Source organism: Erythrolamprus reginae, chromosome 5 (assembly GCF_031021105.1).
Source record: "Erythrolamprus reginae isolate rEryReg1 chromosome 5, rEryReg1.hap1, whole genome shotgun sequence".
NCBI lineage: Eukaryota > Metazoa > Chordata > Lepidosauria > Squamata > Dipsadidae > Erythrolamprus > Erythrolamprus reginae.
In genome coordinates this window covers 16,896,872-16,921,385 of record NC_091954.1, presented here as the reverse complement: position 1 = coordinate 16,921,385, position 24,514 = coordinate 16,896,872, and the positions used below count along the sequence as shown (strand labels likewise).

Below are 24,514 nucleotides of genomic sequence, written 5' to 3'. Positions count from 1 at the left end.
AGCCACAACCAACCTTAAGCTTAAGCTTCTTTCGATTTTCTGAACAGACTCAGAAGTAATTAGCTCCTATTGACTGACTGAGTTGCTATGTCTATTCATTGGCTGACCTTGTCACCACTGATCTCCCAGTCAAGAATATTCTAACATACTTGCATTTGGACCGGGAGTCACTGCTCACAGTCACTCATGCCCTCATCACCTCGAGGCTTGACTACTGTAATGCTCTCTACATGGGGCTACCTTTGAAAAGTGTTCGGAAACTTCAGATCGTGCAGAATGCAGCTGCGAGAGCAATCATGGGCTTTCCCAAAAATGCCCATGTAACACCAACACTCCACAGTCTGCATTGGTTGCCGATCAATTTCCGGTCGCAATTCAAAATGTTGGTCATCACCTATAAAGCCCTTCATTGCACCGGACCAGGGTATCTACGAGACCGCTTTCTGCCGAACGAATCCCAGCAACCGGTTAGGTCCCACAGAGTGGGCCTTCTCCGGGTCCCGTCAACAAAACAATGTTGTTTGGCGGGGCCCAGGGGAAGCGCCTTCTCTGTGGTGGCTCCGGCCCTCTGGAACCAACTCCCCCCGGAGATTAGAATTGCCCCCACCCTCCTTGCCTTTCGTAAGCTCCTTAAAACCCACCTCTGCCGTCAGACATGGGGGGACTGAGATATTCTTTCCCCCTAGGTCTTTACAATACTAAAAACAATTAAAACCCATTATAATAAAAAAGCAAACATACATAGACATACCATGCATAAAATTGTAAAGACCTAGGGGGAAAGAATATCTCAGTCCCCCCATGGATTTACATGCTGTTTTGTACTACTGTTGTTAGCCACCTTGAGTCTACGGAGAGGGACGGCATACAAATCCAATTAATAATAATAATAATAATAATAATAATAATAATAATAATAATAAATAATTTTATGTGCTTTTGAATTGCTAGGTTGGCAGAAGCTGGGACAAGCAACAGGAGCTCACTCTATTATGTGGCACTAGGGATTTGAACCGCTGAACTGCTGTCCTTTTGATCGACAAGCTCAGTGTCCTAGCCACTGAACCACCACATCCCCTACATGATTATAATAGATGACTACTAATATGACCTCATTTGGGGAGGGTCACATGATGCTCTCGATCAGTGTATCTCAACAACTGGAAGATGTATGGCCTTCAACTCCAAGAATTTCTTAGGCAGTTCCCCCCATAAGAGACCTAGGTCCAGCCAAGTCAGTTTATTCTTGTCTCATTCTCTTGGCTGCTAGGAATTTAGTTTATTGTGTATAGGTAGCATGAAAAAAAATATTTTTGATCTCTGATGGTGACTTCTTGTTCCTGACAGAAACATTGCTCTAGCCTTAATTTCATACCCATCTATTTACAGCATTGCAGCAGAGGCAGAGTAACGACGCGGGCACAGAGCTGGATTTAAAACTGGGTCATTTTTATTAATTAAATTATCATAAATTTAATTCAACCTAACATGGACCCGCAGAGGTCAACCAATTATTTCCGGGGCGGAAATGACATCAGAAAAACTTCTGGGGCAACATATGGGCGTAGCTCCATGCTGATCCAGGTGAAGGGGCCGCGCCCTCACCTGGATCCCAGCCATGCAATGCATGTGAGAGGTCTTGCCGTCCAATCCCTGAAAGGGGATAGAAATGGGCGAGATCCAAAGGCAGGTTCTCCCCAATTGCTCAGATCGATTTAAAGGCACCATGAGCCCTTGGAGAGAGTCTGCCAATCATCCCCAAAGATGCCCAACTGAGAACACGCAGTTGCTAAACACCACCCAATTTCCGCCCCTAACCTGCGAACCCAATGACCGAAGGTGAGCCAATTAGAACTAATCGGGGAGCGAAACATCCCCTAACCATCCGTCCCGCACCACAATGTGGAATAGGCGAAAAAACGGTCGCAGAAAATACCAAGACCGCAAAAAATTCCTATTCGGCCCCCTAAGGGCGACCCCAGTAGCACACTGAAAGATAGGGAGGGAGGGTGTTCGCCTGCTCATTGTCAGGGGCGAAAAGGAGGCCCTGAGCCTGCACAGCCCCTTTTATAGTCTGGCAGGCTCCGCCCCCTGACAACGTCATCGGGCCAGGCCGATGACAAGCAGGGCCGGGATCTCATGAAATCTCGCGAGATCCCGGCCTTCCAAGATGGCGGCTGCGCTGGGAGCCATGTCTCCCTGGCCCTGCCGCAAATCCGGGCCAGGGAGGTGAGTCACTGGCCGGGCATTTTAGGGTGTGTGTATGTGCCATATTTTGCTACTACTGTCTTGTATGGGGTATGTTAAAAATGCAGAATTAGAAATCCCTTAACTCAGGGGTCTCATTAATTAGACTTCCTCGCTTTTCCCCCTTAACATTGTGTGTCTGTAAATTTGTGCTTGAATTAGCAAATATTTGAGAGTTGAATTTGCTCACATTGCTAAGATTGATTAGGGTTAAGGGGTGGGGTGGATGTTTTTATTTTGGTTTGCATTTTGATTTGCAGTTTAGTGTGTAGTGTGAACTCAGCTGTTTGATTACTGGTAGTTTATGATTCAGTAACATTGTTCTATCCTAGGCAATGGACTATTCAATCATCAGATTAAGTCTGTTGTCTGACAGCATCCTCTACACCCAAAATCTGATATTGCTTGTTTGAAAGTTTATTCCACTCTACTTCTGTCACTTTGATAGTTTCGATTGAGATCATATGAGCAGATTGTCTGTGTCTGTTTGGAAGAATCATCCCACACAAAAAGTCAGACCTGTGGGAGAAAAGGGAAAGGAGCTTGTCAGATCTGTAGCCTCAGTTTCCTCCTTGGCATCTGTCTTCACAGTTGGAAGATTATTGGTTTTTTTTTCTTTACTCATTTAGACTTCCTGGCTGGTTTGGAACCTTGTGTGAAATTTTGAGTTAGGCAGCGATGCAATTCAGATAAAGGATTTCCAGTGCAGATGCTCAGCCCTTTTAGTCCTGTTCCTTAAGACTAATGGAACAGAATAAAAAAATATCAGAATTGGAAAGGACCTTGGAGGCTGTTCTGTCTGGGTCACTCCGGAAGCCAATACCAACCCAAAAAGAGAAGCCAAACACACCGATAAAAGGCAAAGGCAGTTTATAAAATTCAAGAAAAACATAGGTAACAGAAAATGTCCTTACAAACAGGAAAATGCTGTACCTTCCAATATATCCACGAAGGCAAAAGTCCATGCAGCAATACAGGATTCTTGCTGCCAAGACGAGGCTGTAGATAGCAGACCTACACCTCCCACGGGTTTTCCAAACTGCTGGGCCACAAGCCAGGAACAGAGACGCCGAGAACAAAGCAGGACACCGTAACTCCAATTGATAACACTCCACATGGCTTCAAGGGCTTGCCTGCCTTTTAAACCCTGCTAAGGAGGACCACACCCAAGCCCAGCTGTTCCTAATTCAGTGCTGATAATACTTCTTTAATTGCTCCTTTCTCTGATCTGACTGAATCTGTCGCATGTCAATGACGGCTTGTGCTTCCTCACCTAATGACTCCAAGCTACTGGCTGGGGAGAGCCCCCCCTGGGGGCTTTCATGCTGTTCTCCTTCATCCCATTCCTGACTTTCCTCTCCCCCGTCCGACTGTTCAGCCCCCTCCTCTTCGCTGTCATCCTCCTCCGGGCATGGAGCAAGCAGAGACACAGCCGGTCCCTGAGCAGCCTCAGGCTGAACCACAATAGAGGCAGGAGTGGGCTACTGCCATGATGGGGGGGGGAACGCAGTGGGGTAGCGAAAATGGAACTCCACCCTAGAGCACCCAATTTACACTGAAAGATTTTATTTATTTATTTATTTATTTATTTATTTATTTATTCCAATACATAATACACATTGAAGAGAAATATATGTAATAATACAAGTAAAGAAAAGAATAGAAGAAAAGATATAAAAGTATAGGTGAACATATTTGAAAGGAAGAAAAAATAAATGAGGTAAGGAGAGACAATTGGACTGGGGATGGAAGGCACACTGGTGCACTTATGCACGCCCCTTACTGACCTCTAAGGAACCTGGAGAGGTCAATCGTGGATAGTCTAAGGGAAAAATGTTGGGGGTTAGGGGTTGACACTACTGAGTCAGGTAATGAGTTCCACGCTTCGACAACTCGGTTGCCGAAGTCATATTTTTTAGTCAAGTTTGGAGCAGTTAATATTAAGTTTGAATCTGTTGCGTGCTCTTGTGTTGTTGCGATTGAAGCTGAAATAGTCATTGACAGGTAGAATGTTGCAGCATATGATCTTGTGGGCAATACTCAGATCGTGTTTTAGGCGACGTAGTTCTAAGCTTTCTAGACCTAGGATTGATAGTCTGCTTTCGTAGGGTATTCTGTTTCGAGTGGAGGAGTTGAAAGAAAATGCAGGGCGTCCTGCATAAGCCACGCCCATAGTATGGTAGTAAAAATTTTGGTAGACCTTCACTTCTTGGAGGCCCCTTGATCTGAACCTCTCCCTTCTCAAGCAGGAGACACTCTATACCCCTGTCCACGCCCCACAGGGGGGCAATTTCATTTTAATGGGGGCAATTGGAACCTTGTTTAAACCTAGTTATTGCCCTTTTAGGCTTCCTCCACATGAGTAGTTCACTTTTTGAATAAGAATTATATGTCGGGGGGGAGGGCTCAGGATTTTAGAGATCCTTAGGTGAAGCATGGCCAAAAAAAGGTTGGGAACCACTGCTCTATATATGTCCTCAAAAATGGCTGTCCAATCTCTTTTTGACCCACCTTGATTTTCTTCTTTGTAAGAAGAAGAGGGTACCGCCTTCTGCCGCACGAATCCCAGCGACCGATTAGGTCCCACAGAGTTGGCCTTCTCTGGGTCCCGTCGACTAAACAATGTCATTTGACGGGTCCCAGGGGAAGAGCCTTCTCTGTGGCTGCCCCGGCTCTCTGGAACCAGCTCCCCCCTGAGATTAGAACTGCTCCCACCCTCCTTGCCTTTCGTAAACTCCTTAAAACCCACCTCTGCCGTCAGGCATGGGGGAACTGAGATAACTCCCCCAGGCCAATACTGTTTATGTTTGGTATGTTGTGTGCATGTTTTTTAAATTATGGGTTTTTAGTTTTAAAAACCGGCTGCCGATCAGTTTCTGATCACAATTCAAAGTGTTGGTAATGACCTTTAAAGCCCTACATGGCATTGGGCCAGAATACATCCGGAACCGCCTTCTACCGCACGAATCCCAGCGTCCAATAAGGTCCCACAGAGTTGGCCTTCTCCGGGTCCCATTGACCAAACAATGTCATTTGGCGGGCCCCAGGGGAAGAGCCTTCTCTGTGGCGGCCCCGGCCCTCTGGAATCAACTCCCCCCAGAGGTTAGAACGGCCCCCACCCTCCTTGTCTTTCGCAAACTACTCAAGACCCACCTTTGTCACCAGGCATGGGGGAATTAGGATATTCCTGCCCCCTAGGCCATTACAAGTTATGCATGGTATGTTTGTGTGTATGTTTGGTTTTTATAATAAGGGTTTTTAGTTGTTTTATTAAATTGGATTGTTACATGTTGTTTTTTATCATTGTTGTTAGCCGCCCCGAGTCTGTGGAGAGGGGCGGCATACAAATCCAATAAATAATAATAATAATAATAATAATAATAATAATAATAATAATAATAATAAGATTTGTATTATATATTGTTTTCTATTACTGTTGTGAGCCGCCCCGAGTCTACGGGGAGGGCCGGCATACTAACTAACTAACTAACTAACTAACTAACTAACTAACTCACTCACTCGATAGATAGATAGATAGATAGATAGATAGATAGATAGATAGATAGATAGATAGATAGATAGATAGATAGATAGATAGATAAATAGTCAGGTTTTCATAATTATGCACTGCAAACTAAAAGTAGAATTCCAACAGTTGTCATGGAGTCCATTTCTTGGGTTGTCATCCCCTTTCTGCTCATTCAAGTTATTTCTTATCACTTTATAAAGGATTTGGCAGATTTTAATAGATTTGCTCATTTGTACAGCATCACTAAATGTAGCTTTTAAAAATAGATTTCAACAGGTGAAAAACCTGCCAGAAAAATACATTGCCACCAGAATTCCACATATAATTGATTCAAGCTCAACTTTTAACAAATATTAATCTCATGAATGGAGCACAGAAATTAGACACACATCTCCACTCAAGTATGCTGATGGTTATAGAAAATTGCTTCATCATATTTTAATTTATCCTCTATCCAACAGGATTTTCTTATATATAAAGGTGAGGAATTAACAAAATGCATTTTTATAACATGATATGTTTATTTCAAGATCAAGAACTTTATATAAAATGTATTCAAACTTCTTTAGAAGTAATTTTAAACTTCTCAAAATAATATTTTTATTTTTTCATCCAAGGCTCATAGACATGTTCTAGTGGTGCCAAGAAATCATAATTTACAGGGTAGAGGGCAGGGATAAACCTTACCAATGAAATGTTGAGGGACTACATGAAACCGCTGGGTGAGATCATCCAAGGGAATGGGATGAGGTATCATCAATATGCCGATGATACTCAGCTATGCATCTCCACCCCATGTCCAGTCAACGAAGCAGTGGAAGTGATGTGCCGGTGCCTGGGGGCTGTTGGGGCCTGGATGGGTGTCAACAAACTCAAACTCAACCCAGGCAAGACGGAGTGGCTGTGGGTCTTGCCTCCCAAGGACAATTCCATCTTTCTGTCCATTACCCTGGGGGGAGAATCATTGACCCCCTCAGAGAGGGTCCACAAATTGGGCGTCCTCCTCGATCCACAGCTCACATTAGAGAAACATCTTTCAGCTGTGGCGAGGGGGGCGTTCGCCCAGGTTCGCCTGGTGCACCAGTTGCGACCCTATTTGGACCAGGAGTCACTGCTCACAGTCACTCATGCCCTCATCACCTCGAGGCTCGACTACTGTAACGCTATCTACATCAGTGTTTCCCAACCTTCCTCCCTTTCACTCTATTTCTCTCTCCCTCCCTCTTTCTCTCTCTTCCTTCCTTTCTCTCTCCATCCCTCTTTCTTTCTCTCTTCCTTCCTTCCTCTCTTTCTGTCTCCTCCTTCCTCTCATCTCTCTTTCCTTCCTCTCCCTCCCTTTCTCTCTTTCCTTTCTCTCCCTTTCTGTCTATCCTTTCTATCTCTCACCCCTTCTCCCTCTTTCATTCCCATTCTCTCCCTCCCTTTCTCTCTCATTCCTTTCTCTCCCTCTTTCCTTTCTATCTCTTTCTTTTTCTCCCACCTTCATATCTTCTTTCTCTCCCCCCTCCCTCCCTCTTTCCTTTCTCCCCCTCCCTTTCTCTTCCTTTTTCTCTATCCTTTCTACTTCTTACTCTTTCTTTCTCTCCCTCCTTCATTCAATTTTCTCTCCCTCTCTTTCTCTCTCTTTCCTTTCTCTTCCTCCCTTGTTCTCCCCTGGGGCTGCCTGTGCCTGCCCTGCACCACCCAACACGGACGGGCAGCCCCCGGTTGTCTGTTTGTGGCCCCCCCCACACAGAGGGAGATCAGGCTGGCGAGGGCGGTAGATCTGTGTCCCCAGCCACTGGAGGGAGATCGGGCTGGCAGGGGTGGCGAATCCACCTCCCCAGCCGTGTGGAGGGAGATCGGGCTGGCGAGGGCGGTGGATCCACGTTCCCAGCCATGCGGAGGGAAATCGGGCAGGTGGGTGGGTGGCCACGGCTCCCTGCGCGCCCCTGGAAAAGGGTGCGCGTGGGGGCATTTCGGGGTGCGCTGGCGCAGGTGTGCGCAGCCTACAGGGAATGGTGCGGGCCGGGGCCGCTGCAGCCGGCAGCCTCCTGTTTCCGCTGCCATTGCCCTCCCTCCGGGCCCCAAAGGACACTTGCCGCCGACGCCAGGGAAGCTCCAGCTGGGCGGGGCACTGCCGGTGCCTCCGACCTCCCGGTTCCTGCTCGATGCCGCGGTTTCTGGCGCTCTCCTGCTGGGCCCCAAAGAAGTAAGGCGGGGAAAAGGCACGAAGAATGAAGCTCTCCTTCTTCCTGCCTTCATTCTTTGGGGCCCAGCAGGAGAGCACCAGAAACCGCGGCATCGGGCAGGAGCCGGGAGGTTGGAGGCACCGGCAGCGCCCCGCCCAGCTGGAGCTTCCCTAGCTTCGCGGCACACCTTGCCGTGTCTCGCGGCACACTAGTGTGCCGCGGCACACCGGTTGGGAAATGCTGCTCTACATGAGGCTACCTTTGAAAAGTGTTCAGAAACTTCAGATCGTGCAGAATGCAGCTGCGAGAGTAATCATGGGCTTCCCCAAATATGCCCATATTACACCAACACTCCGCAGTCTGCATTGGTTCCCGATCAGTTTCTGGTCACAATTCAAAGTGTTGGTTATGACCTATAAAGCCCTTCATGGCACCGGTCAGATTATCTCAGGCACCTCTGCCATCAGGCATGGGGGAACTGAGATACTCTTTCCCCCTAGGCCTTTACAATTTTATGCATGGCATGTCTGTATGTATGTTTGGTTTCTATATTAATGGGTTTTTAATCGTTTTTGCTATTGGATTATTTTGTATACTGTTTTATTATTGTTGTTAGCCACCCCGAGTCTCCGGAGAGGGGCGGCATACAAATCCAATAAATCAAATCAATCAAATCAACTCAAGTAAAAACAGTTCTGAAATACTACTCCAGTGAAATATTTTATATGTTAAATGTGATATGACAAACTATAAATGAATTGAAATTCGTTCATTCACTAACCTCACAATTGATACAAAAGCTATGAGTGGAACAAAGAGCCATGGAAAGATACATGCTCGGCATTACAAGACAAGATAGAAAGACCTGCAAATGGCTTAGAGAACAAAAGAAAGTATATCATATCTTTAAGAGAGTAAAAGAATTGAAATGGGCTGGGAATAGAAATCATTCTAGAAATGATTTATTTTATTTATTTGTCAAACATGTATAGTATAGTAGTACAGTAGTACCTCTAAATACGAGCTTAATTCGTTCCAGACCCGAGCTCGTATGTCGATCAACTCGCATCTCGAACGAATGCCTTTAGACTTTGTTTTTCCGTGCCGAGATAACCAGAAGCAAGGATTCTTGCGCCACCTTGTAGAAGCTCGGCTCGTATCCCGAATTTGAGCTCGGGTGTTGAACAGAAATTTTGCTCGCGTCATGGCTCGTAACTTGGAATACTCGCATGTGGAGCAGCTCGTATCTAGAGGTACTACTGTAGTTTGTATAAAAATAGCATAAGTAAAAAGTAACAATAAAATAGGACATTAGGACAGTAGGACAGGGACGGTAGGCACAGAGATGAAAGCATCTTAGGAGTTGCTTTGTATATGTTAGTTTTGTATGTGCATACTGTGTAGGTCACACAACTACCTGATAACTGGTAGTTGTGAAATAAAATGTTCCCCAACAACTTTTCCCCATCTATGTTTTATATTTCTATCTGTTGGTTTAGACTGTGCCCTCTGAGCTGAAATAAACTTCAAAAGGCACAATGAAACTTAAACCTCCTTGTAGTCCAGCCAAATTATAGGTTTATATTAGTCAAGTTATTTCTACACTACGTGTATGGCACAGGGGTGGGTTCTTTGCTGCCAGTTCATTCAGGGATGTGTTTGATTTGATTTGATTTGATTTGATTTGATAATTTGATTTGATTTGATTATTTGATTTGATTTAAATGCTGCCCCTCTCCGAAGACTCTTGGGAGATATTGTGGCCACCTTTGGTAAACACCACACATAAGAATCACTGCATAGAAACATAGAAGACTGACGGCAGGAAAAGACCTCATGGTCCATCTAGTCTGCCCTTATACTATTTCCTGTATTTTATCTTACAATGGATATATGTTTATCCCATATATCTACTACTCTTTCAGTGAAATAATATTTTCTCACGTTGCTTTTGATCTTTCCCCCAACTAACTTCAGATTGTGTCCCCTTGTTCTTGTGTTCACTTTCCTATTAAAAACACTTCCCTCCTGAACCTTATTTAACCCTTTAACATATTTAAATGTTTCGATCATGTCCCCCCTTTTCCTTCTGTCCTCCAGACTATACAGATTGAGTTCATTAAGTCTTTCCTGATATGTTTTATGCTTAAGACCTTCCACCATTCTTGTAGCCCATCTTTGGACCCGTTCAATTTTATCAATATCTTTTTGTAGGTGAGGTCTCCAGAACTGAACACAGTATTCCAAATGTGGTCTCACCAGCTTAAATGATGCATAAATCAGTCGAGAATTTTTTAAATGTTCTTTTTTATAATCTTGTACTAATTGTTTTTGAATTTCCATTAAGTGACATATGCAAAATGTGTGAGAGGTACATTCAAACATAGTTTAATGCTCTTATGAAAACAGACACGTTGTTTTGTTCTTCAACACTCAGAAAGAAAATGTACAATTGAGTAGCCACAAAAGAGTGTAATCAAATTAGTTCCCTGTTAGCTCAAAATATAGCACTTCCTCATGAGTAATCATTCCATAGAAGTAAAATTATACAATTACACAATGAAACTTTATTATGGCCTTTAGGGCACAGAATGAAATAAAACTATAATAAAAATCTATAAACTTGTAATTATTAATAAAGCTAAAAAATACACTTAAATGCAATAACACTACATAAAAATAAATTAATATAGTAATAATTTAGTATATAGCATATAATTTAAAGTAGTAATAACTTGGATAAGAAGCAAGATGGCAACCTATTAATATGACCCTGCATGAGCTCTTGCTGCATCATTTTATTGCTGTTTAAACTTATCGTAGTGATGCAATAGCATCTCTTATCTTCTTATATATATAAAAGCAAAATACCCAGTCATGCATCATCATGAAATCTCCAGAACCATAAAGCATACAAACTTGAAACTTGGCACATATGTTCCTCTTGGCTTCTAGATGCTTGCTAAGAAAGGATTTTTGAAAATGACCATCAGATCATTAGTTTTTTTATACAGTACTATATTCATTAACACGCTCTTATGCTAAGGAGTTAGACATTCTACTCCCATTCCCCACTTGAAAAGAACTCTGTGCCAACTGCCAGTTGCCTTATATTAACATACTCTGATGCTACCCCTTCGCTAAATCAGGTGTGGCATGTCCAGCGCGTGACTCATCTGGCCTGCAGGCTGGGAGTTTAGACATTATACTCCCCCTCCCCACGTGAAAAGGACTCTGTTCCAACTGCCAGTTGCCTTATATTAATACACACTGATGCTAAGGAATTACAAATTGTACATACATTTTCAAACTTTAGGTGTCAATGTATCAAGCCCGATCACACAGTTTCATAGTGGAGCATGGGTATCCAGCTCCTAGTATATTACATATGTAACTTCTTGGGAGAGAAAAAGAGAAAGGAATTTGTTCTGTCTGGGTCACTCCGGAAGCTATGACCCCAAAAAGATAAGCCAGACACAGCGGTTGAATCCAAACACAGTTTTATAATGGTAAAGAGAAAAGAAGCCAACAGAAAATGTCCTTACAAGTCAGGAAAACACTGGAACTCCAAATAGATACACGAAGGCAATTGTTCATACAAAAACACAGGATCCTTAATGCCAAATGAGGCTGCTGAGCTAACAGGCACCAACCTCCCACGGGTCTTCAAGACTGCTGGGCCACGAGCCAGGAACAAAACACTGAGAGAAAAGGCAGATAACTCCAACTCCACTTTGATAACACTCCACGCTGCTGGAATGGTTCTCATGCCTTATAAACCCTTCCTTGCAAATGAGGACCACACCCAAGCCCTGGTGTTCCTCATTCAACGCTGATAATATCTATTCAGTTGATTCCTCCTTTGATCTATGCGTCTCTGTCGCATACTAATGATAGCTTGTGCTTCATCATCCAATGACTCCAGAGACTCCAAGCTACTTGCTTGAGAGAGCCCCTCCCCAGGGCTCCCAGGCCTTTCTTCCTCGTTACTTTCCTGACTGTAATCTCCCCTGTCTGACTGCCAAGAACTCTCCTTTCCGCTCTCAGCCTCCCCCGGGCACGGAGCCAGCAGAGACGCAGCTGGTGTTTGATCTGACTCAGGCTGAACCACAACAGGAATTAAATCAAGAAAAGAGAGAAGAGGAGGGGAGAAGAGAGGAGGGCAGGAGAAGCAAAGGAAAGGGGAGATATTTCTTACTCAGGAGAATTAAAAAGAAAGAAAAGAAACAGCATCCAAAAGACACAACTGGTTCATAGAATTCTTCCAAGAGAGCCATACAATAATAAATAAATAAATTGATTTTTCTATTTCTGTTTTGAAAAAAATAAAACAGCAATAAAAATGGCATTTTTGTGCTTTGGAGATTAATAAACCCTTATTGAGGCTTGAGCAGGATGAACAGATTTTTGATGAATGAACTAATGGTGGAAAGAACAGAAGACAAACGTCAAGTTTGAATTTTCAGGGTTAGTGGTGGCAAACATGATGGATGAAGGCTGGCAGAGGGTCTTGTGTAGGTTAAAAAGGGCAGAGAAAGCTGGATGGGAAGGGTGTGGAATGTAGTAGATGGAAGGGTGTGATTGTGAAGGAAAAATGATAGAGAAAGGACGTGTCAGTTGTCTGGTTAGTGAACCCAAAATAAGGAAACACACTCGGGAGCTTTGAATTCCCAAAAGTGAAACTTTATTGAATCTACCATATTGGTACTGAAGAAACAAAACCAGCTCTGGTTTCCCCCACTCAATTCCTTCCCTAGTTAAATAATAGCTTCCTCTTCTCTGCACCCCTGGGTGATCACATTGCCCAATTATGAGATGTCCTTTTATTATGGGAACAGTCCATCTCTTTCTCCAGCATCTGTATCTTGATGGTCGCCAAACTCTCAAGAACTCTGTATACATTCTCAGCATTCTGTTTCCTCTTTTCTCCACCCCAGTTCATTGGCAAGTTTATTTTTATTTATTTATTTATTATTTGGATTTGTATGCCGCCCCTCTCCGAAGACTCGGGGCAGTTCACAACAAGTGCAACAAATCATAAATAATCCAATTAATTAAAATATTTAAAGATTTAAAAAACCCCATATACTAACAGACACACACACAAGCATACCATGTATAAATTAAACATGCCCAGGGGGAGATGTTTCAATTCCCCCATGCCTGACGGCAAAGGTGGGTTTTAAGGAGTTTATGGAAGGCAGGAAGAGTAGGGGCAGTTCTAATCTCCGGGGGGAGTTGGTTCTAGAGAGCTGGTGCCGCCACAGAGAAGGCTCTTCTCCTGGGGCCCGCCAACCGACATTGTTTAGTTGACGGGACCCGGAGAAGGCCCACTCTGTGGGACCTAATTGGTCGCTGGGATTCGTGTGGCAAGAGGCGGTCTCGGAGATATTCTGGTCCAATGCCATGAAGGGCTTTAAAGGTCATAACCAACACTTTGAATTGTGACCGGAAATTGATCGGCAGCCAATGCAGACTGCGGAGTGATGGTGAAACATGGGCATACCTAGGTAAGCCCATGACTGCTCTCGCAGCTGCATTTTGCATGATCTGAAGTTTCCGAACACTTTTCAAAGGTAGCCCCATGTAGAGAGCATTACAGTAGTCGAACCTAGAGGTGATGAGGGCATGAGTGACTGTGAGCAACGAGTCCCGGTCCAGATAGGGCCGCAACTGGTGCACCAGGCGAACCTGGGCAAACGCCCCCCTCGCCACAGCTGAGAGATGGTTTTCTAATGTGAGCTGTGGATCGAGGAGGACGCCCACGTTGCGGACCCTCTCTGAGGGGGTCAATAATTCCCCCCCCCCAGGGTAATGGACGGACAGGTGGGATTGTCCTTGGGAGGCAAAACCCACAGCCACTCCGTCTTATCTGGGTTGAGTTTGAGTCTGTTGACACCCATCCAGGCCCCAACAGCCTCCAGGCACCGGCACATCACTTCCACCGCTTCGTTGACTGGGCATGGGGTGGAGATGTAAAGCTGGGTATCATCAGCATGTTGATGATACCTCACCCCATGTCCTTGGATGATCTCACCCAGTGGTTTCATGTAGATGTTGAATAGCAGGGAGGAGAGGACCGACCCCTGAGGCACCCCACAAGGGAGAGACCTCAGAGCCGACCTCTTACCCCCCACTAACACCGACTGCGACCGGCCAGAGAGGTAGGAGGAGAACCACTGAAGAACATTTAAAGTTGAAAAGCATTAAGATTTAAAAGAAGAAAAGTGGTTCAATCTTGACCTGCTGTCCACCTCAAGAAATGGCCCCCTGAAAGACATTAAGCATGTTGTGGTTGGCTCTGGCCCAGCTCCTGCCCCAGGGAATGAGGAAGTGGATGCAGGGGAAAATTCAACATGTCACAGGCCTGTGTTATTGCCGACAGAATCAGTTCAGAGTTTAATTTCCTTGGACGAAGAAGAAGGTGGGAGTGACTCGGCAGAGGAGGGCTTGGCAGCCAGCCAAGGCAGTCAATCTCCCTTATCTTCCGTTGATTCAGATGATGACATTTTGGACCCACGCAAGCGCAGAATTATGCGTAGAAGAGACCAAATAAGAACATATTACAGGAAATAAGGGAGGCCACCTGTGTTTGGATGGGGCTCCGGTAATTAGGGCTCCTGCTATAAATAGCATCATGTGGGTTTGGCTGTTGTGGAAGATTATCTGATCGGAGTTCGTCAGGAATCTTGTGTTGCTGGTCTTTGTTGCTTTTTCACACTTTTGAAATGAAAGCAGAGCAACGTGTGTGTGTGTCTCACTTCGTTGGAAGAAGAAGGGGTGTGAAGTTTCTTCACAGCTGCTAGCTAAGTACTTAATGACTGCTTAAGGGAAACTTTACAGACTACCCCGTTGTTTTGGGAAGAGTGCTCTTTGCAATACAAAAATAGTGCTTTGTTTATTTTGAATTTTGTGATAAAGAACCTTGTTTTGAATTTTCAAATGTGTGTGTGTCTGAAATTTGTACCCTTGAATTTTTGGGAGACTTTTATCAGAGAGCCCGGCAGAACAGATTAATATTGTTATGTAGGTAGTCTTAAGACTGCACTAATCTCTTTGGGTGTTGAGTGTATTTTGCATGGAACCTTCTTACTGAATTTGTCTGTGCTATCATTGTGGGCACCTACTCACTCAGCATCAACTAAGGGATATCTTTCCCACTTCAGTAATTATTGTAATTTCCCCTTAAAATACCTTGAGTACAGTATCTCTTTTATCTTATGGTATTTCTGCTCCCCATACACACAACATGGGAGGCAGGGGCTCCCCTTCAACTGATCTTAATTTAGAGCCTCAATAAGCTACAGTGAATCCCTGGTGGACTCATCTAAGTACTTTAGGTAACTGTAATTCCACTGTAACTGAATTTAGAATTCAAACAATTGGGAATGGAGCTGTGTATTTGGGACCCAGTTTCTAACAAGGTTGGTTTAGCTTCATGTATTTAGTAGACAGGTATACTTTCTCCCCAATCCTGAACTCTTTCTGGAGGGCTCTTTTCCGATCTGCCTATTCCTTTTTTCCCAAACGCCATCACTCTACTAAACAAATAATTCCCTCAACACTGTCAGACTTTCTACTAAATCTGCACCTCTATTCTACTAGTTTTTCTCATCATTCCTTTCATCCATTTCCTCCCATGTTGACTGTATGACTGTCACTTGTTGCTTATATCCTAAGATTTTTATTAATATTGCTTCTTCATTGCTTATTTGACCCCTATGACAATCATTAAGTGTTGTACCATATGATTCTTGACAAATGTATATTTTATTTTATGTATACTGAGAGCATATGCACCAAGACAAATTCCTTGTGTGTCCAATCACACTTGGCCAATAAAAATTCTATTCTATTCTTTTGTGACTTCCTGGTTTTATTCAGGGTTTTCTGTACATTTCCACAAGCAGCTTTCAGAGTATCCATCCATTCAACTAATGTTACTGAGGGAGGGAGGGAGTTCCCTTGGAAATTTTGGCATTGGCACAAACTCAGCTCCCATGGTCACTTTAAAGGGGTTTAATCCAGTGCTATTATGCACTATTATAAGCCATTTCTGTGAAAGATAGGAGCTCCACTCAATTGGTTTGCTGATAGTTTACATAGAAACATAGATTGACAGCAGAAAAAAACCTCATGGTCCATCTACTCTGCCCTTATACTATTTCCTGTATGGATGGATATATGTTTACTCCAGGCATGTTTAAATTCAATTACTGTGGATTTACCAACCAATCTTCTGGTGCAGGAGACCCTATACTATCCCAGACATATGTAGTCCAATCTCTTCTTGATGGTCTCCAATGTTGGAGCGTTTGCAACATCCGCAGGCAGGACATTCCACCAGTTGATCACTCTCACCTTCAGAAAGTTCTTCCTTATTTCCAGGTTGAATCTTTACTTGGTCAGCTTTCATCCGTTGCTTCTGGTGTGTGACCTCTACTACGACAGTTAATAGTAGTTGGTTATTGATTAAAAATAAGTTCAAACAAACTGTGCATTTTGCTACGTTCTTAGCTGGGGCAGATCAGCAGAAGCTGGAACAAGTAACGGGAGTGCAGCCCGTTACACAATACTAGGGATTCAAACTGCTGATCTGCCTATCTTCTGATCCACACAATATCTTAGCCATGGATCCACCGTGTCCCTCTTTTTATTATTACTATACTGCAAACCTCTAAAATGCTGCAGGATAAAAAATATTTATGCTTCTTAAATAGCAGAAGCAGAACAACCTTTCCAATTCCTTTTGGGAAGCTAGACTAAATATGGTTAAGTGATAATAAAAGATGCCGAAAGAAATAACCTACAGACTAGATACCTTCTATGGCAGAATTGAATGATAATGTGTTTTTTTCCCAAGAGCCCAGAGGAGTTAGAAGATGTATCTGATCTTGAAGAAGACCATGATGTCCTCAGTTGCACCAGTATTCAGACAGAAGGAAAAACTGATAGGGTAAGTAAGGAAAAAGGCTGAACAGAATGCCAATATATTACTATCTTCTTCCACCAGTTTCAGCATAACATAATTGTTACAGCAAAATAAATGCATAATGAACAGGAAAAGATTGAAAGTCTAAATGCTAAACGTTTAATTAAATTTGCCTGCTCAAAAAACAGAACTGTTTTTTACCTGCTCAAAAAACACAACTGTTTGACTAGCTAGCCTTAAAAAAAAGTATATTATTACTATTAAGGAGCTTCACATCCTGCTATAAATTTAAATGAGTTTGAAATGATTTTAAAATTAGAAGTGAATATCAATGGGAAGGAAGACATTTGTTTGGTTTGGTTTTTTAAGATGATTGATAAACTTGCGATTTCTGAATTAACTCTTCTGCAGTGCAGAAAATGTGTATATTAGGAAAAGTTGCATTAATAATCAACAAATTATTACAGTGATCCCTCTATTATCACGAGGGTTCCGTTCCAAGACCCCTCGCGATAATCGATTTTTCGCGATGTAGGGTTGTGTAAGTAAAAACACCATCTGTGCATGCGCGCCCTTTTTTCTATGGCCGCGCATGCGTAGATGGTAGAGTTTGCGTTCCCCGCCGCCCACGCAAAGGGGAATCCCCGATTCGGCTCCTCGCTGCTGCTGCGCTACCGAGCAGATCAGCTGCTGGGCAGCCGAAGGAACCTTCCCTGGGTCTTCCCCCTCTTGCTGGCGGGCGGGCGAGCGGCGGGCATCAGTGAGGAGCCGGGGTTTCCCCTTTGCGTGGGCGGCTGGGAAGACCCAGGTTGGGGGTTCGGGGGGGTGCTGGGAAGCCCCCCAGGCCGGCTGCGATCTTTTAAAACAGCCGCACCGCTTCCCAGCTGAGTCCCGAAGCCAAACCCGGAAGTGGTTTTTTTTTTAATTAATATTTTTTTAAAAATCGCGATATAGCGTTTCGCGAAGATCGAGATCGCGAAACTCGAGGGATCACTGTATATTAAAGTTGCAACACACACACATACATACATACTTTCTACTAAATCTGCACTTCTATTCTACTAGTTTTTCTCATTTATTATATGTATAATGCTATTGCTATTTATGTATATTCAAATAATATAGATTGCATAGTACAGTGATCCCCCGATCATTGCGAGGGTTCCGTTCCAGGACCCCTAGCAATGATCGGGTTTTAGCGAAGTAGCGCTGCAGCAGCGAGGAGCCGAAGATTGGGGTTTCCCCGCCGCCCACGCAAACTCCTCGCTGCTGCCGCGCCCGCCGCTTGTCCGCCGCCTGCCTGCCCGTGCGCCCGCCCTTCGCCCGGCCACCCACCGTTCGCTCGCTGCTCGCCCGGCCACCCGGGTTCGTTTGGCTTCGGGACATGCCGGCAGCGACGTTTTAAAACAGCCGCGCGGCTTCCAAACTGAGTCCCGAAGTCAAAGGCGAACTTCCGCGTTTGGCTTCGGGACATGCCGGCGGCGATGTTTTAAAACAGCCGTGCGGCTTCCAAACTGAGTCCCGAAGTCAAAGGCGAACTTCGAACGGCGGGCGAGCAGCGAGCAAACGGCGGGTGGCCGGGCGAAGGGCGGGTGAGTGGCGAACGGCGGGCGAGCGAATGGCGGGTGGCAGGGCGAAGGGCGGGTGAGAAGCGAGCGAACGGTGGGTGGCCGGGCGAAGGGCAGGCGAGCGGCGAACGGCGGGCGAGCCGGGCGAACGGCGGGCGAGCAGGTGCTGGGGGGGCTCAGCATGAGGAGACCGAGGGAAGCCGCCCAGCAGCTGATCTGCCCGGCGCCATCTACGCATGCGTGCCCATAGAAAAAAGGGCGCGCATACGCAGATGGTGTTTTTACTTCCGGGTTGCAAAATCGCCATATAGCCGTTTCGCAATGACCGGGGTCGCAATACCCGGGGGATCACTGTAATAGGTATCAGTGAATACTTGTGATTATAGGAACGAGATTCAGTCAAATGCTTATGATTGACCTTTTAAGTTTCCACCTGCAGCAATATCCTTGAAAAGATATCCCTTTTTAAGACTTAATTTTTTAGGCTTTATACAATTATTACAGCGTCCTGTTTGTATTTGGTCATTGCTTCTGTTATTTACCTTGTTAGTATCATTAAATCAATCCCATTTGGCATGAGAAATTCACAGTGTGTAGTGTTGGCAATTTCAAAAGAAGAAATTTGATATCTTCTTTGTTCATTTGACTTTAAAATCTTAGATGGCATATGTTCTGTCTGGGTCACTCCAGAAGCCAATACCAACCCAAAAAGAGAATCCAGACACACTGGTAAAAGGCAAAGGCAGTTTATATAATTCAAGGAAAACACAGGTAACAGAAAATGTCCTTACAAACAGGAAAAACGCTGGAACTTCAAATATATACACGAAGGGAATAGTCCATGAAGCAATACCAGATTCTTGCTGCCAAGACGGAGCTGTAGATAGCAAACGGACGCCTCCCACGAGTCTTCCAGACTGCGAGGCCACAAGCCAAGATCAGAGACGCTGAGAATCAAAACAGGTCACCGCAACTCCAATTGATAACACTCCACATGGCTGCAAGGCCTTGTCTGCCTGTTAAACCCTGATGATGAGGACCACACCCAAACCCAGCTGCTTCCAATTCAATTGTGATAATATCTCTTTAACTGTTCCTTTCGTTGCTCTGAACATCTCTGTCTCATGTCAATGACAGCTGGTGCGTCATCACCTAATGACTCCAAGCTACTGGCTGGGGAGAGCCCCCCCCCCCGAGGCTCTCATGCTGTTCTCCTTCATCCCATTCCTGACTCTCCTCTCCCCTGTCCGACTGTTCAGCCCCCTCCTCTGCGCTGTCATCCTCCTCTGGGCATGGAGCCAGCAGAGACATAGCTGGTCCCTGAGCAGCCTCAGGCTGAATCACAACAGCATAGAATTGATCCTGGGGAAAACAGAAAAGAAGTCTGTTTCACTAAAAATGCATGCCTCCCGCAGCATTATAATATAACAGAAAGTGCATTGAAAGAAAGGAAACGGGCAGAATAAGACTCCATAATTTCCCTGAAGGGGAATTTCTGATGTCTTGGTGCTACTGGATAGCTGAAAATCTCGCTGTGAAATACAGACTCTCCTTCAGCAAAACGGCACAGTTCTTGGCCATTTGATCTCACAGCTCAAAACAGGCAAAAAGGGAGATGATTCTTTAAAGTCTTCCTAAAGCCTTTTGATGTTTTAAAGCTTCCTGTCTTTGTTCATGTAATATCCATGGGCAAAACCCAGAAATATGTAGTTCCTTTCTCCAGATGCAAAAGCTGAAAGGGAGAAAAAGAATTCCCATCCTGGTTTTTGAGGGAGGGGGCATGTTCAAATAAAGAATATATATATTCAGTTCTGGAGACCTCACCTACAAAAAGATATTGACAAAATGGAACGGGTCCAAAGATGGGCTACAAGAATGGTGGAAGGTCTTAAGCATAAAACGTATCAGGAAAGACATCATGAACTCAATCTGTATAGTCTGGAGGACAGAAGGAAAAGAGGGGACATGATGGAAACATTTAAATATGTTAAAGGGTTAAATAAGGTTCAGGAGGGAAGTGTTTTTAATAGGAAAGTGAACACAAGAACAAGGGGACACAATCTGAAGTTAGTTGGGGGAAAGATCCAAAGCAACGTGAGAAAATATTATTTTACTGAAAGAGTAGTAGATCCTTGGAACAAACTTCCAGCAGACGTGGTAGATAAGTCCACAGTAACGGAATTTAAACATGCCTGGGATAAACATATATCCATCCTAAGATAAAATACAGAAAATAGTATAAGGGCAAATTAGATGGACCATGAGGTCTTTTTCTGCCGTCAGTCTTCTATGTTTCTATGTTTCTATATATGAAAAAGTAAAAGTAAAAAGAGCTTTTTGTTCTGCAAACACGAGCCTTTGTAAAGTGAATTATTTCAGTTCAGGCTTCCCTACCTGAGCAGGTAGAATTCCTCTGTTGGCCATAGATAAATGGGATTCCTTTAAATCGTTTCTAAAGAAACTTCTTCCTAAAAATTAAACTAATTGACACGACTGCGCTTGGAATAGGGCTATTCAGGCTGCAGATACAATGAAATCGTCATAATCATTTAACAACCTCATAATCCCTTGCGAAGTGGAGTTTGGGCAACCAAATGGAGCTAGCAGAGTATCCAATGGCTGGATGCCCTTCCTGTCACCAATGCAGAGCGATGTTTAGCAGATACATTCTTATTGTGCCCAGAGAGAGAAATATCTGCCTCTGCCTAATATCCAGATCATAGCCTTCTGTTTGTGAGGTGATAGCGCCACCTCTAGGCCATATCACTACTGTTGCAGATAGAATGGAATACCAGAACTAAAATAAAAATCATTTTAATCTGACCTGCTGTTCTTTTTGGGTCTGTGAGACCCGAAATCAAAGTTTGAGACCCTGTAAAAAAGTTTCCCTGCATATCTGTTTCTGGTCGTATATGACACGGACCAAAAAGAATTTTTTTTAGGTACTTGAATTTGGTCTTTTTGAAAACCTTTTTCACTGGGAAACTAGTTTGAACATTTATGAATGTAATTATATGAAAATTGAACTGAAAAAAATGGTGCTTATATTTTTATTTTGATCAAAAGCCCCCGTCCCCATTTTTCCAGAATTTCGTGTCAGTTTATATTTTTTTAGGCTACAAATCTCTAAGGAATTTCCCCCCAAAAGTTTTGATATACTAAATTGAACATTCCTGATCATAAGAAAAATAGAAATGAACTGAAAAAAATGATGCTTATTTGATTATTTTGGTCACAAAAGGGCCACACACACCCTTCGGCCTTGCTGTGTGCCATTATTTTCACTTTTTATATATATTTGGCTAGAAATATTTGGAATATCCTTTTGAAAAGCAAGCACATGATAGCCAGACAACTAATTTTATGAAAGAAATCCATTTTACTAAAGACAAGTATGCAATTTTGAAATTAACAGCATAATTTTTCTATAAGACATTTATGTGCAAAATAAACAAATAAGCACCACTTTTTTCAATTCAATTTTCATATCATTATGTTCAGAAATGTTCAAGCTACCAATCCCACACCAACTTTAGTAAAATAGAACGCATTTTGCAAGCAAACTTATCCATAAATTGAAAAAAATTCACAAAAACTGGGTGGTGGTGCATTTTATCAGCAAAATAAACCAATAAGCATTAATGTTTTCATTTCAATTTTCATTTCAATGTGTGCAGAAATGTTCAGACTTGTTTCCAAGTGAAAAAAGCTTTCAAAAAGACCACATATAAGTACCTAAAATGAACAATTTGCGGTCTGGGTCAAATAGACCCAGGAACAGAAGATTATGGTGTGTTTTTGAGCAGAACAGCAGGGTTAAAGACCTTTGATAAACAATGTAATTCAACCATATGGACGTATCATCCGAATTGGCTTTATTTTGCTTCTATAGTTCCTCAGTACATACAGTATATGACAATGAATATACGGGGAAAAAATACTGGTGGAATATAGTGTGTGACACAGTTCAGACCCATTCCTTAATGCAGAAAATTACCAGAAAACTCAGCATCAAAAAAGAATAACAAAATGTTAGCATTCCATCGACAATTGTTCCTAGTCAATTTGTTGATTGGTTTAATGTGTTTGCATTTGATCATGACAATTTTTTAAAAAAAACCTGTATAATAATGTTGTGTCCAATATAATGCAGTTTACAACTCCTTAAAAAACCTACAGGGACATTATGTTATTTATATAAGCCTTTTATGACTATAGAATATATCTTGTATCTAATATAATGCAAGTACCACAACTCTTTAAGAAATCTACAGAGATAATCATGTTATTTATATAAACTCATGGGATCATAGAATCTACCCTATCTTAGTTAATATACAAGAGCTAACTGGTTTGCTATCCTCTCAAGTAGTTAATAATACTTTCTAATTTTAACCCCATATAGAATAAAACTGAACATGGATCATAATTATTTATGAGAGGTTTTCAACTGCTCCAAATCACAGTTATGTATTAATGGGATACTAAATGCTTTCAGGCTAAAACTGTAACTATATTTATGGAATAAAGGCACTTAATCATGTTTATTTGTATCTTGGGGCATTTTGAATCCAAATCCAACCTCTTATACTTTTGTTTTTATATATTAACCCTAGCTGAGGCCTTTTATAAGAAAAATGGTCACATAGCAAAAACCAGAAGACTCTGCTAATCTTTTTGGCTTTCAAACAGAAATTATATTGGCGCTCTCTGAAATGTTTGTTGTAAAAATATTGAATCCTAACACATTATATTGATTGGAATAATTAAATAATGATAATAAATCATTTTATTTATTTATTTATTTATTTTTATTTATTTGTCATGCAAATATAGTATTGTATTGTAGTATGTTTAACATAATATAAGTATAAAGTAGAGATAGAAAAGATAAAAAGACATTTGGACAGGAACGGTAGGTATGGAGGTGGCTGTTGAGGAAGAGGAAGAACAGCTGGGTCCAGTGCTTGACACATGGATGCGCAAAAGGCAGAGAAGAGGAGAGCAGTGGAAATCTGTGGGCCGATACTTGGGAAGGAAAATCCACTGCTACCAGTGAAGCCCTACCTTAGCTCTGGGGATAAAAGGCAGGGAGTGGAGATGAATAGATGTGGCAGACAACTATCCATCTTCCAGCCGGACAGATTTGTTAGCTTGTGGTGAGAAAACTTTTGCCGGGCCTGCCAGCAATTCCTAATTAAAGGAATCTTTGAGTTCATTTCAGAGAGTTTCTTGTGTTTGGGAGCTGGGTCGGAACAGAGTTATGCTTTAAAGCTTGTTTTCTGCTGTCTGAGCTCTTCTTAATTGTCTGGGGATTCTCCTGCTGAGTTGTGCAAAGTTTCTTAATGACAATCATTAAGTGTTGTACCTCATGATTCTCGACAAATGTATCTTTCTTTTATGTACACTAAAAGCATATGCACCAGTAATGGGCAGCCAAAATTTTTACTGCCACACCGTGGGTGTGACTTATTTTGTGGGTGTGGCTTAATGGCCATGTGACTGGCTAGGAGTGGCTTTCCAGCCATGTGACCTGGTGGGAGTGGCTTGAATGATCATCATCATTCCAGTGAACTGTTAAGTCCTTGACTTACAACCTTACCACTGTCGCTCTCTGGGGTGACAATTTGCTTCGCGTTTCCCACCCTCTTCTTCCTGGGTCACCCCCTGCCTCAGGCTAGGTAGCTAGGCAAACCCATGCCAATCAGCTGTTGAGAAAAGAGGGGGGAGGAGATGGGCCCCCTGCAACTCCTGCCGGTACTGGTCTCCCTGCCGCTTTCCGAGAGGATGGGAGGGTGGGCTGATCAGCTGGAGCTGGGCACACAGCTTCATTTATGTTGTGAGCCATCCCGGGTCCTCAAAGAAGGGCGGCATACAAATCCAATAAATGAATGAATGAATGAATGAATGAATGAAGAAACAAACAAATTTCCACTTGTGGAACTGTCTGCTGCCCACCCCTGATATGCACCAAAGACAAATATCTTGTGTGCCCAATCACACTTGGCCAATAAAGAATTCTGTTCTATTCTGTTCTATTCTATTCTTTGTGTGGGGAGGGTTCATA

At 43.2% G+C, this 24,514-nt stretch overlaps 1 protein-coding gene across 2 annotated transcripts in view; it reads left to right on the top strand.

Moving 5' to 3' along the window:
- The window catches only part of CTNNA3 (catenin alpha 3), a 1,220,185-nt gene that overhangs the window by 1,021,954 nt on the left and 173,717 nt on the right, over window positions 1–24,514 (top strand). For both annotated transcript variants that reach the window (XM_070752167.1, XM_070752166.1), the window contains exon 14: window positions 16,811–16,903. In XM_070752167.1, the coding sequence (XP_070608268.1) occupies window positions 16,811–16,903 (93 nt within the window). The remainder of the gene's footprint in view (window positions 1–16,810; window positions 16,904–24,514) is intronic.